Here is a 14,357-nt window from a genome sequence, read left to right on the forward strand (position 1 = left end):
TCATGCCAGGTGATACGCCAGGATGGCGGAGACGAATACACGCTTCCAATGTGCGTTGATGTCGCCATACACGGATGCGACCATCATGATGCTGTAAACAGAACCTGGATTCATCCGAAAAAATGACGTTTTGCCATTCGTGCACCCAGGTTCGTCGTTGAGTACACCATCGCAGGCGCTCCTGTCTGTGATGCAGCGTCAAGGGTAACGCAGCCATGGTCTCCGAGCTGATAGTCCATGCTGCTGCATACATCGTCGAACTGTTCGTGCAGATGGTTGTTGTCTTACAAACGTCCCCATCTGTTGACTCAGGGATCGAGACGTGGCTGCACGATCCATTATGGGCACGTGGATAAGATGCCTGTCATATCGACTGCTAGTGATACGAGGCCGTTGGGATCCAGCAGGGCGTTCCGTATTACCCTCCTGAATCCACCGATTCCATATTCTGCTAACAGTCATTGGATCTCGACTAACTCGAGCAGCAATGTCACGATACGATAAACCGCAATCGCGAGAGGCTACAATCCGACATTTATCAAAGTCGAAAACGTCACGGTACGCATTTCTCCTCCGTACACGAGGCATCACAACAACGTTTCACCAGGCAACGCCGGTCAACTGCTGTTTGTGTACGAGAAATCGGTTGGAAACTTTCTTTATTTTAGCACGTTGTAGGTGTCGCCACCTTGTGTGAATGCTCTGAAAAGCTAATCATTTGTATATCACAGCATCTTCTTCCTGTCGGTTAAATTTCGCGTCTGTAGCACGTCATGTTCGAGGTGTAGCAATTTTAAAGGCCAGTAGTGTATAAACGTTACAAAGAAATTGCTCATAACATATTGTTTATGTAACTGGGAATATTCCATATATGCAGTGTTTATTTTTCAGCGTTTTGTTCTTTTTACCTTATTCTTCAGTAAAACAAACGAATAACACGTGTTTATTTAGATTAACTGATTTTTTTGGTATAAAACCGTCTAGATAGAACTTTTGCAGCTCATCGCTCTTTATGTTCCTGTAATCTTAACTGCAGGTATCTGAAGATGACAGTAGCCGAAACGGCGTTATAAATAAGGAACGCTTTAATAGCAATCTAGACGGTTTTGTACACAAAATATTCGTATTTATCACAAACTCATACAGCAAAAGCATTTCCTTTATTAAAAGTCGAATAAATATATTTGAAGTCCAGATCCAAAATATGCAAACAACTGTGATGTGCACAGCAGTGAGTATACCCCATTGTACGAGTTTCTTCCCTTTTCTGTTCGCGAATGGAGTTGAGGAAGAACAACTGTTTGAATGCCTCTTTTTGCTGTGTTATAAGCCTAATCTTGTCATTGGTTTGCAGGTTTTCGACGGTATTCGATCAGTACTGTTCCTTGTCGCATGTAGTGATTTTGATCAAACTTTGCGTGAGCAGACATCTACTAATCGGCTGAAGGAAGCTTTGATTCTGTTCGAGAACATGTGGTATAGCAGGTACGTAACCATCTCGGTTAATATTTAGGCACAAATGTTTCGATTTTTACTTATACGCGTTACAATTGATTAAATTGTATACCTACAGAGTACATTACAATAAGATGAAAAACTCTTGGTCTGGCACACAGATGATATGAATGATATCATCCAAATTTTGCGTTTTGTTATGTTTTTATATGCTGTGCAGGAATTCAGTGAAAGTTCAGTGATATAAGTGGAATAGTTCACACGAAATTTTTAAATTAATAGTGTTGCGCGTACTTCGTTGAAATGGATAAACTGGAACACCATGCCGTCATAAAATTCTTTGTTCATGACTGTTCATAGGCAGCGGTAACTAACCAGAGTTACTAAGGGTTTCCAAAATTTCTGTGCACTTTTTTCAAGAGTTTAGTGAGGATCGATGGATTCAAAACGTAAAGTACTTCCGTTGAAAGTAGCCGCGTGATCCATGAGGCGAAACTGCATCCTCACACGAAAACATCGAGAAAATACACTATGGTATTGGATAACGGGTGATTCCTGGTTCGTGAAGCAGTAGACGCCATAGGCGTATAAGAAAAATGAGCGTGGTACATTTTACATGTAAAATTATCTATGAAAAAGCTTTGTGCAAAATAGGTTCCGCATTTGTTGAAAACGGCAAAAATGAAATGGAATAACAGGTCGCAGTAATATCGAGACCGTTTCGAATAGAGTGTTACTGATTTTGTGCACTGATTTGTTACTATGGATGAGACGTGGAAGGCCATAAGTGAAACAACAATCATTACAGTGGATTGAACCTATACGCCCTGCTCGGAAGACGGTCACGATTTCTGTTGCTTACCGGAATACTGACTTACGCTCCTGGGAATATTCTATATGACTAAGGAACATATACAGTTTGCGCTGCATTGCTTTGAATAATTTGTAGAAGGAAATCACGCATTATATAGCAAAGTACCTACATTCTGCATCATGACTGTGCAGCCCTTGAATTCTTCTTTGTTTTTCGACCGAAAATCTTCCCTATATCTCTTGAAAGAGGCAACAAAGAACATGGGTAAAGCAGGTCTAGATATGTAACATGTCACTTGCCATTTCTCTCTGAAGACAGGAAATGAGCCATGAAATCCCGACATGTATCGCCCACATGAAATACCATTCACTCAAATTCTTCTGTTACGGATGTCTTAAAATTCAGTTCTACTCCTTTAAACTAATACCAAAAATCAATTCTTGCTTTCCCGCTTTACAGTTTATCAGTTCGGAAAAACAGATCTTATCATTCTTGCGCTCAACTCAAAGCCTGAAACAGAGATAGTGGTGTTTTAAACTCAAGAGGCATTTGTATTCGGATTAATCCAGACATGTAGGTTTTGTTTATCGAATAAAAAAATCTACACATCCGGCTTAATATATATGCTGAGATCTTTACTCAAGGACAAAAGTCGATATATCTCCTGATGCAAGGAGGAAATGCAAAAGCTAAAGAACCGCTTTTTTACGCGCGACTGCTTACACATAGAGATCTGACGGACTAAATCGTAATCAATACTGTATTCAGAAAGGAAGGTCTATCGAGGATGGAATAATCTGGCGCTGGAACTACTCGAGTTTAAGACGTCTCGTCCTGCCGTTGCAGTGATGATCGACATTTAGTTCGCTTGTAATTACTTGTGGTGCCCCCTACCCCCCTTTTCGCCAGCCTCAAGGAGACGGGAGTTATGAGGTATTTTTAGCTATCTACAATATTACTACAAAATTCGGAAGTTAGAATGGGTCACTCTGACACAAGCATATCACAAATGAGTGGTTACAGGTGTGTGTCTGTAGGGCTCAATTTTGGGTCATAGTGTTAATGCCTCTTCTTGATCAGAAAAAATATCGTTTTATTCACTATGGAGTGGTTGATGAAATGCTGCAAAAATCGTGACTCGCAGCAGGACATGTTGGTTTACAAAAATTAATATCATTGTTAGAAGCATATCAATAAGTTATTAAAGCACTAAACTGATTGTTGATTCGGTGGACTACAGAGTACCGACAGAAGAGAAATGTAAAGAAGCTCTCAGCCTGATACAGAACTGGTGTTGAGCAAAAGCTGCAAGTGGCAGAAAATAAAACAACTTACATGCTCCTGACGTTATGTGAATATGCTATATTGCTCTGTGAAAGTAGGTATACAAGGCACTAAAAATTCTATCCGTGCACTCCTACTTCTCGGATAAACACTTCTCGATATTCAACACCTCCATCTCACTCCCCCCCCCCCCCCTCCCCCCTAAATATAGTGATATCACTATATCGTTTGTCATACCCGCCGTTGTCCCATGTCACCTTAACTGGAGGCAAACTGTGGGATGTGATCAAGAAGGCACTGGTCTCGCATTCTGACGTGGACGGTAAATAAAAGTCTAACAAATCAAACACCGTTTATTCCAGAGATCCCACGTTTCTTTAATGTTGGCTCAGTACGAATCTCATTACAGGACTTGTTGAGTCCATGCCACGTCAAGCTGGTGCACTACGCCGGGAAAAACGAGGTACGACGCGATATTATGAGGTATCCTGTGACTTTTGTCACCTCACTGTATGTGGTACTAGCACAATGGGTGTCTGACTTACTACTTGATTGTGCCTAGGAAAGATTTTTGCTGGTATTGAACTCAATTTTTACAACAGACTCAGATTAGGAATGGTGGTAGCTTTTATCACTGACAATAGGCTGTATTGGTAAAAAAAAGGGGCTCCAATGAAAATGAAAGTGTTTCATGCTCCATAGCGAGCTTTGCAGCTACACAGAGAAGTGTTAACCCTGTTAGCTACAATTATAAAGGGATTACTCATCTAGATAACAGATACATTAGTAAAAAGATTAAATTTAAATCAAATAGAAAGAGAAAAACGCAGTTGAAAATTTGTGTGAAATGAATCTAAATTTACGATGACTTCACAGTAGAAACAAAAAGGAAATGAAACAGTTCGTAGAAAGATATCCATTATATGAACAGAAAACTTCCTTCCTTCAAGATAAAAGAAATTACAGTTAGTGGTGGAGACTATTGTTATGTAACTGGCAGTATACCTAGAACACATTATGTTTTTTGGTCGGTACTTCGGTCAAGTGACAGATTTTAGAATCACACGAAACAATGTGCAGTAGAAACCTTCATAAGCTGTTTTCGGCATTTTCTACAGTTTTTGTAGTTGTTAGGCATGAGATCGTGTTTCACACAAGAATTCTAAGTACTTCGCGTTCTGCATAGTTAAAGGCAGCCTTTTCCCCACAACTTTTCCCGCATATGCGTTCCACACGTATATGAGACACATCTCTTCCTCTCCCTCTCTCTATACATCTCCCTCTTCCTCATCTCTCTCTGTTCATCCCTACCCCACCAGCTCTCTACCGAACCCCTCCTATCCCCCGTCTCTCCTTCCATCTTCTCTCCCCTCTCTGTCCATGTACTTCTCTCTCTCTCTCTCTCTCTTTTCATCTCCTCCTTCCCCTTTTCTCTGATTATCTTCTCCTTCCCCCTCTAATCTACTCACCTCCTCCTCGGCCGGCCGGAGTGGCCGTGCGGTTCTAGGCACTACAGTCTGGAGCCGATCGACCGCTACGGTCGCAGGTTCGAATCCTGCCTTGGGCATGGATGTGTGTGATGTCCTTAGGTTAGTTAGGTTTAATTAGCTCTAAGTTCTAGGCGACTGATGACCTCAGTAGTTAAGTTGCATAGTGTTCAGAGCCATTTCAACCATCACCTCTTCAACCACCCTCTTCCCCTCTCATTCACCTCCTCCCACATCTCTCTCTGTCAATCTTCTGCTGCCCCCATTTCTCTTTCTATCTCCCCAACCCTACTCTACATATTCATCTCTCCCGACACCCTCTCTTTATCCATCTTGTTCTCTCTCTTTCTCTATCTCTCTCCTCCTCCCCCCCTCTCTGTCTATCTCTTCTTCACGATTTCTCTGACCATCTCCTTCTGCTCCCTTTCTCTGCCTCTCTCATCCTCTCCCTTTCTCTGTCCATCTTCTTCTCCCCTCTCCGTGCATCTACTCCTCTCCTTTTTCTCTCAGACCATCTCCTCCACCCCCTCATATTTCTGCCCATCTCCTCTTGCTTCTCTCTGTGTCTACCTCCTCTTCTCATCTCTCCCCCTGTTCATTTCCTCTTCTCCACTCTCTCTGTTCAGCCATGCTCATCTGCATGTGTAGCCCTTGCAAAAAATTGATAAAGCAGGCCTGTACTACTCCCACAACAGGCCTGTCGTCCAGGGCAGCCAACATATTGGGGGTTGGAAAACAGTTCCTTGCTCCTGACATATAGGCTGCCTTCTTGCAAAGTAAGTCGACAAGGAAGGACATCACCACTCCCACTCAACATGCCTCTCGTGCAGGGCATCCTTCACATCAGGTACCGAAAAACATTTTTTCCCAAATCTACATTCCTATGCGAGTTAGGAGATTCTAGCCCCACAGTTCTCATACGTGCTGTTTATGTGCCAACTTTGGTTGACATCGATTCAGAGGTTCTGGAGGAGACATTGGACATACACACACACACACATGCTGCTTTATACATGAGAAAGCTATGTGGAATACATTCTTAATTCTTCAGGCACAGAATTTTATGGAGAGCAAATTACTATATGCTTTTAGAACCCTTAATATAACATAGGGATAGTTGAGCCACACTTTACTGTTCGTGCATGATCTTGTACCTTGATACAGAAGGAGGGTTTTTTACCATGGAACTTAACACTTGCAAATTAACTAAGTTTCTTTAATGCCTTCACAATTTCGTCTGTATTTAAAATGGAAATAGATGTTAGTTTCCAATATCTTCAGTTTCAAAATTTATTTGACTTATACCTGGGTTTTCGTAATACAGCTGCTTAATTTTATTTCACTTACTGCTTGTTGGCGTGTATTACAGTAATAATGTAACAGATAGACTATTAAATAGTAACAAGATTTTCTTATCTGCAGTGCTTTTACATTTCAGTTGAATATTTGTTCCTACATACATGACCATGTTGTGCCTTGGACGATGTTTTTATATTTGGAGAAACTTTAATTTTCTGGAGTAATTTTCGTAATGTCAGAAAAAGACTGCTTCATGTAAAAAAAGAACGCCGTTATTTAAACATGGAATAATAAAACGTACTAAATTTATATTACCGAGTTAGCTAAAGTTGAAAGTCTGGAACATGTAGCAAGGTACAAGACTCTATCCTACTTCAGGTATTGCAAACTGAGAAATTTAAGACAACATGAAAAGCATTGGCACGCAGAACTGTAGGGCTTATAGATTGCTCACAGGCCTCAGTAATCCAGTAGAAGAAAACCACTTATATTCATTGGCAATAAGAATAATCAATTAATGAAATAATGGCATAAATTTGCTGTGAGGCTTCTCATGCATGTTCTAATTGAAAATTGGAGCACAGTTGCTAAATTATATTATGTATTAACAGTAAATAGCAAAACTAATAAGTTAGAAGATATATTAGAAAAAAATTGAAAAAGAGCATTTGATATAACCTACTATAAATATATATATATATATATATATATATATATATATATATATATATATATATATTTCAAAGATTGTGAGTTATGTCACACTGATATACGAGGGTCGTCCACAAAGTAAGATCCATTTGGTTATATAAAACAAATGTGTACAGATAAATAAAAAATATTTATTGTACAGCAATCTACAGCTGTTAAGCTACTTTTCTACATAGCTTCCGAAACTTTGTAGGCACTTGTCATAACGTGGCACAATTTTTTGTATGTCTTCTTCATAGAAGGTTGCCGCCTGTGTATTCGACCATGTGGTAACATATTCTTCCAGCTCGTTGCCATCGTTGAAGTTTTGACCACCAAGGATAGATTTTAGGTGTAAGAAGAGATGAAAGTCGCTTGGAGCGAGGTCCAGGCTGTATGGAGGATGATCAAACGGGTCCCAGTGAGTTGTTTGGTCATATTCGCCGTGTGAGGTCGGGCTTTATCGTAAAAGAAACAACACCTTGTGACAGTAATCCTTGGCGCTTATTCTGTACTGCAGGACGCAATTTTTTAATGGTCTCGCAGTAACTGTGCGCATTGATTTTTTGGTCTTGTGGTAAGAAGTCAATCAGCAAAATGTCTTTTCTGTTCCAAAAAAACGGTGCACATGACTTTTTGAGGTGCCAAGATTTGCTTAGGCTTAACCTTGATTGGGGATGAAGTGTGGCTCCATTCCACTGATTGCCGTTTTATTTCAGTGGTGTCGTACGATACCTAAGTTCGATCCCGCTTGACTATCTGAGAAAGAAAACCATCGCCTTCTTCACTGTAGCGTGTCGAAAACTGAAGTGTTCTGCCCATCCGTTGTTTTTGTGTTGTTCAGTAAGATTTTTGGGTACCCAGCGTGAGCAAAGTTTTCGAAATTTCAGTTTTGCGGTAACAATTTCATGAATTGGTGATCGTGAGATTTGCAGAACTTCCATAGCAAGGGCACTAACTGTAGACTTACGGTTGTGCTTAATTTTCTCTTCAATTGTGTGAACCAGTTCATCAGTAACCACAGACGGGCGTCCACTTCGTTGTACATGGCGCACTTGATCACGTCCTTCATTGAACAATCTGACCCATCTTCCAACCATTGACTAACTCATAGCATTTTGTCCGTAAACCTCGCAGATTGCCAATGAATTTCGTTTAGTTTAACGTTCTTTGCATTTAGAAAACGAATCACAGATCTGATTTCACATGTTGTGACATTTTCAATTACGGCTGACATTATGAAGAAGCACTACAATACACACGTTGGCCGCAGCGATCTGAAAATGGCGTACATGTCTTCTCCTTGAGTCAGAGTAACTGCCGCGCATGCTCGGAACTGCGATCGTACCGATAGCACTGCCACAGATAGAAATAGAAACGGAACTTACTTTGTGGATGACCCTCGTATTTGCTTATAGTTTCAGAAAACAGAGGAAAATTCTGATTCATTTTGATTTATTTGGGAAGACTGTTTCTCTTATTGAGAAAAAAATTAAGTGCAATGTCATTTCAAACGGTTTAAAAATGAATTAATGGTTCGAGAAAATTATGGATGGGGAGAGGTAGCATAAGTGATCTATAACACAAGTATGTTATGTATAACTGAGTTACATGCATTATGAAAAAGTAAACCAATTTCATGTTGAAATTCAGCTAGCAAAAATATCTTGTAAAAATCTATGATTTCAGGTTTCTGCAAGAATCAGGAATTATACTGTTTCTGAATAAGCAAGATGTGCTAATGGAGAAGATAAAACAGGGGAAGAGCATTAGAGAAAATTTCCCTGAATATGACAGCTATATAATGAATCCTAAAGGTAAATCACTCAAAACTTTTGGGGAGACAGTTTAAAAATGGTTCATAGCAAACCAAACATTGTTGAAATATGTTATTCTCACATTAAAAATAATTTTTTGTGTATTACATTCAATTTTTTTTCTGACATTCACACCAAATGTTGACCTTTTTTTATAATATGACCTTGTTCCAGATATTTATGCTAATAGTTTTGTGCAATATGGAAGTGTGAATTAAAAAGTGAAAAAGTATTTAATAAAAAGAAAATGATGTACATCACTATTACAGAAATTAGTATAACCTTTATGCTTGCTGTGCAATGAATACATAATTTCACAGATAGAAACTACATCTACAATTTTTTCTTGGCTCTTGCCACTCACCTGCTCTCAATTATGCTAATTGCTCCTTCCATTATTTTACTACCTATACCTCTATATTGGCCTCTGGTGCACATTCAGTTGTTTATCATTTTTTTTATTTTACTCATTTGTCTGTAAGTTTTCTTATAAATTGTTGGTTGATCATTTCTACCATGTGTATCTACTTTTTTCTTTAGATGCTGCTGCCGAGTTTTAAGCATAAATGATTCGATTTCTTGTCAGTGTTTCTTGCGTCTCTCACTTGTTCCTCTGATTTCCATGTGTCATTTAACATAATGGCAGAAAAAATATTATGGTTAGAAGAACATTATTGTGTTACTTAAAATAAGTAAAAACTTCATTCAGTTCAACTTTCATCCTAGCTGGTGATGTCTTTTTAACTTCTGTCGTCATGTTTAATTAGAGTCAGTCATTATTTGTTACATCAAAATGAGTTCTTATTCACAAACTGAAGTACAGCATTGTTGCTAGAAACTGGACAAAATGTTCAGGATTGTGTATAGAAATGATATCAGCAATGCATACTATTAGTTTTGTCAAAGAAAAATCCCTTACAAGTATATTTCTGGAAATAGTACATCCACAGCTACACTTTATTGGTTTTATTTATTCATATTTCATTCTGAATATTCACTATATCTAGAAAGACACCTCCAATACAATAATGGTTCAAATGGCTCTGAGCTGTATGGGACTTAACTTCTGAGGTCATCACTCCCCTACAACTTAGAACTACTTAAACCTAACGAACCTAAGGACATCACACACATCCATGCCTAAGGCAGGATTCGAACATGCGATCGTAGCGGTTCCAGACTGAAGCGCTTAGAGCTGCTCAGCCACTCCGGTCGGCTCCTTCAGTACATAACAGTTTGGTAAAAACAGACAATAACAAAGTGACCACAACATCAATCATCAGTAACTACAAATGATACTACACAATGGCAATGATTATCTAACTTATTGAAAAGAAGCTGAAATATTTTGGTTCCACAATCAATCAAGTACTGGATATAATAAATGTTCTGTTTCAGTCAAAACTGCAATAAATTCAATACAGGAAGAATGATATTGTAATCCTATAATCTGTACATATCTTTGTTACAATATGTGTGATTCAGAAACAACCAAACACCTAGTACATAATGTACAGGCTTTTTGTTAAGCATGAAACAGAAGTCAAATGTTCACCTTCAAACAGGCATTTATTGCAAAGAAGCGGAAATGTTCCATTGTTGAGCAATGAATTTTGATGTCTGGAAATACAAAAGTCACTGATGCTGCCACAATATGGAATATTGTGGAAATGTTCTTAAAGGAGGCTACTGAGGAGGGGCAGGGAATTCTTGCTTGGAAATTTTCTGTTATATTTGTTGATCATTTCACAGGTATTATCTTATACCTGTTTTTAGTGTATCATAGCTATGCCTGCTGTGTTGCAAGATCCCAGAAGGACAGGAAGGACTTGGGTATTAAGCTTGTGTTGTAAAATTTCTTAAAATCTTCTCACAGGAAATGCCTTATCAGTGTTGGTCAGTGTATTATGACTATTATTTTCTGCTATATATTCATCGGTACATATTCAGCACTTTATGCACTTAACTACAGAACATACGACAGTCTAGTGGTTTCTGTAATACTACAGAAGTGATAAAGGAGATTAGCAGACTGAAGAAAAAAGGAAAAAATTCTAGTGTTTCCTTTGAATTTTACCTATTGATAGTGTGATTAAAATCCACTGACAAAAATTTTATAATTGTTTGAACAACAATGCTACATGTATGTGAACACACACACTATTAGAAAACAGTACGATAGTTATTTTGGTTATCTCATCTGTTTATTAGCTACTCTGATAGTGAAAAAGCTTTCCATTTGTGTCTGAATCTACATCAATAGGTACAGAGCTTGCATCAGTACATTTCAATAAATTATGCTCTGTTTGCAAATTTACTTTGCTATGTATAATACCAGGAAGAATTAAACTGTTATCATAATTTAAGGAGATACATCTGTGTTGGATTTTCACACTCCAGGCGATACAATAGTGAATAATTACGACCATGATATATTCTGTACACATCTTTTATTTCCACTTAGTACAATACATAGCATCTGTATGACATGAAAGCACAGTGTGTACTACCCATGGCTTCAGAAGAGCGCATATACATCTTTTGTCAGCGAAATTATTATTCAGAGTCCCCCACACATCTTTCCAAGAGGGTGTATTTTAATGTTCATTGGCGTATTTTGTAGCTATGCATGACACATAATCAATATGTTATAAATTATCACTATATTTGGTTCTTCAAGAATGTGAGCTAATATACAAAGTGCTTTCAACAACTAGTTATCACTGTTATAACGTAGAACTACCTTTCATACATACAGTAGGTTTAAAAGACTGCAACTGTTTCAATTGTGAAGTGTGAACGGGCCAAATACCACCAGATAACAGAGAAACAAAATTAAAACTTTTTTGGGAAAGCATATGGACTTTTTTTTATAAGTTAAATCAAAATCAGTCAATCACTCAATCACTAATTGAAATTTAACAGTTGAAGGAACTCTACTTGTGGTCTTCATTTTATTTCAGAGTTATTTCAAATATTTCCATTTTATTTGAAAGTAAAGTTGTATTTTAATTATTATGAAAAAAGAACAGTGTGTAATTAACACATTTTGACAATGATTTTATTTATCCAACAGATGGCCGTTCTGATGATGAGTACCTTCGGACAAGATCTTTTATAAGAGACCTTTTCCTTGTAAGTTATGCAGTGTATAAAACGTAAATTGGTAAAATAATGTTACTTCTTAATTTCATTACTACTTAACTCAGTTCAGAAATTAATTACTTTACTTAAACATATTCAAAATCTGCCAAATTTTTAAAAAAATTCTCCACTTTGAACATATAGTTTCTTTTAGGGACAACAGAGCCTATTAATTTGTTTTTGTGATTTGCATTTATGTGTTGTAGTGCAGTTATAAGAAGTAATAAAATGTAATTCGATGTTTTTGTAAAATAGTATTACAGTTTGCACAACATCACATACAATATTCAAGTAACTTACTGCTGGAAAATAATTATCATATCGAGAAAGTGGCATGCATCAAAGTGTTATTCTCTGATCTTCAGATTAATGTGTCTCTAATATCTTGCCATGTATTGTCATTGTTGAATGGAATGTCAAGACAATAGTTAAGGTAGATTATATGTTTAATCCCAAATACTACTTTAAGCAGATGCCCTGTGTTGAGAATACCTAATAATTTTAACCCCTGAGGTTATCTGTAATGCTACGTGGTTCACTGAGACATCATCATGCACGTAAAGCATCTAATAGGGTACTCAAACACATTCTGAAATGTCGTGTTTCTTGTTGTCTGGAATAAACTACATACCAGTTTTTTATTTCAGCTAATAGTGGCTCTAATGGTGTGAAACGTTAACCATGTTTTGACTAATTACAAACGAAAAGGCTTGCCAGTATTAATGATGCATGATTGTACTTTATTACAGTTAATAATCTACTACTGAGTGAAATATTCATTCCACAAACAAACCTTAGTGTATGCCCCTAGATTAAGCCATTTTCTGCCATTTTCTCCTTTCTTTATCTTTGACCTATCATCACAATTTCTGATGTAGCATGTTCAGAATGCATAGGTTATGGAATCTTAACTGTTGCACTCGATTCTGTTTCCCCATGCTTGCTTTGTCCCACTTGGGGTAGTATATTACTTACAGCTAGCCAGATGACACAATGATTAACTCTCTTATTTTACAGGACCCTAATTTCCACTTAGCCTTCTTCGCTCATACTTTCGGAGGTTTTCTTAAATGTTTGGTGCTTAAGACCATTCCTCTTGATATCTGTGGAAGATACATTAGCACGTTTTTTCTTTGTAAATGCGTATTCTGTATTATTGTTTTATGGCATATTTTTAAGAGGTGTATATCCTATTCCGACCTGCCTACTTTCCTTATTGTCTGGGCAAAGAAATCCCTGCAGACAATATAGACACATGAGTTTAATAATTGTTATGTATTACCCTGAAGCCACTGTAATATTTAATACTGGTCAGCAACCTTTTTAGGCATGTTTAAATGATCTAATTTTTTTCATATATATTATTTAGGTAATACATCTTCAAAGAATTGTAGTGTTTGAAATGTTATCTAAGTAGAATTTTAAGAGTTTTTATTTTTACAGGGAATTACAACCAAAAAAACACCAGCACATCATGAATATGTTGTCTTCCATAGAGTCTCATTACCTGTAGAGGACGTTATTAGGAAGAGAGGTTTCTACTACCATTTTACAACAGCTACAGATACTAACAACATCAAAATGGTTTTTGAAGATGTCCATTCAATGATATTAGCTGAAAATTTGAGTGTTGCTGGACTAGAGTAAAATGACACTATGTTTTAACACCTAGAAAAGATTTTGCTGTTGGTCTGAAATTTTTTAAATATATGCAAATAGACTAAAGTGTCATATGATGATACATGTTTCAAGCTTTAATGTGACTATACTGTATACAATGGAAATCATAGGAGTAGGCTCAGCACATTACAGCAAGTTTATTATCACTAATACTAGTATTGTATACACCAAAACAATTGGATTAACAGCATTAAATTGTAATATTCTCCTTTGGTTCAGTCATTTGCTTTGAAATAACCACATGTTTAGAACAATCAAATCCTCACTTTGAGAATAATCAGAAATGAGAAGTGATCTGAAACCATTATTGTACTTAAAAATGACATATCTTTAAACTTATTTAAATTTTTTCCTTTTAGTGTATGTGCATGTACATGGCTATTTGTGCTCATCCTCTTAAGGTGTGTAATGTTTCAAATTTCAGCATATCAATTTAAGTATTTATTTACTCTGAATAATGCTAAGATTGAAATAAACAAAAACAAGTGCAAAAATTGCGTTTTATAGCCTATTTTGTTCTGAATCAGGAAAATCAGGAAATGAAATTTCTTCTGTCCCAATTTTAAGTGACGCAGATTGACTGAATGTAAGTTTCTTTGATTTTTGTGCTTTTCTCATTCATCCAAATTCGTAATACTAGTGGCATGTATGTTTGCATCCATTTTCAATTAGGGGCATACATGATCA

The 14,357-nt window shown here is 37.1% G+C and overlaps 2 protein-coding genes across 2 annotated transcripts in view; both read left to right on the forward strand.

Moving 5' to 3' along the window:
• Window positions 1–14,167, forward strand: part of LOC126297399 (guanine nucleotide-binding protein G(f) subunit alpha-like) — a 62,317-nt gene extending 48,150 nt beyond the window's left edge. The window contains exons 8-11 of the mRNA XM_049988158.1: window positions 1,355–1,485; window positions 8,719–8,846; window positions 11,923–11,981; window positions 13,434–14,167. Of these exons, the coding sequence (XP_049844115.1) occupies window positions 1,355–1,485; window positions 8,719–8,846; window positions 11,923–11,981; window positions 13,434–13,637 (522 nt within the window). The 3' untranslated portion in view covers window positions 13,638–14,167. The remainder of the gene's footprint in view (window positions 1–1,354; window positions 1,486–8,718; window positions 8,847–11,922; window positions 11,982–13,433) is intronic.
• The window catches only part of LOC126297401 (ras-related protein Rab-31), a 443,067-nt gene that overhangs the window by 326,339 nt on the left and 102,371 nt on the right, over window positions 1–14,357 (forward strand). The gene's annotated exons all lie outside the window — the stretch shown is intronic.

This window comes from Schistocerca gregaria, chromosome X (genome assembly GCF_023897955.1).
Source record: "Schistocerca gregaria isolate iqSchGreg1 chromosome X, iqSchGreg1.2, whole genome shotgun sequence".
NCBI classification, from domain to species: domain Eukaryota; kingdom Metazoa; phylum Arthropoda; class Insecta; order Orthoptera; family Acrididae; genus Schistocerca; species Schistocerca gregaria.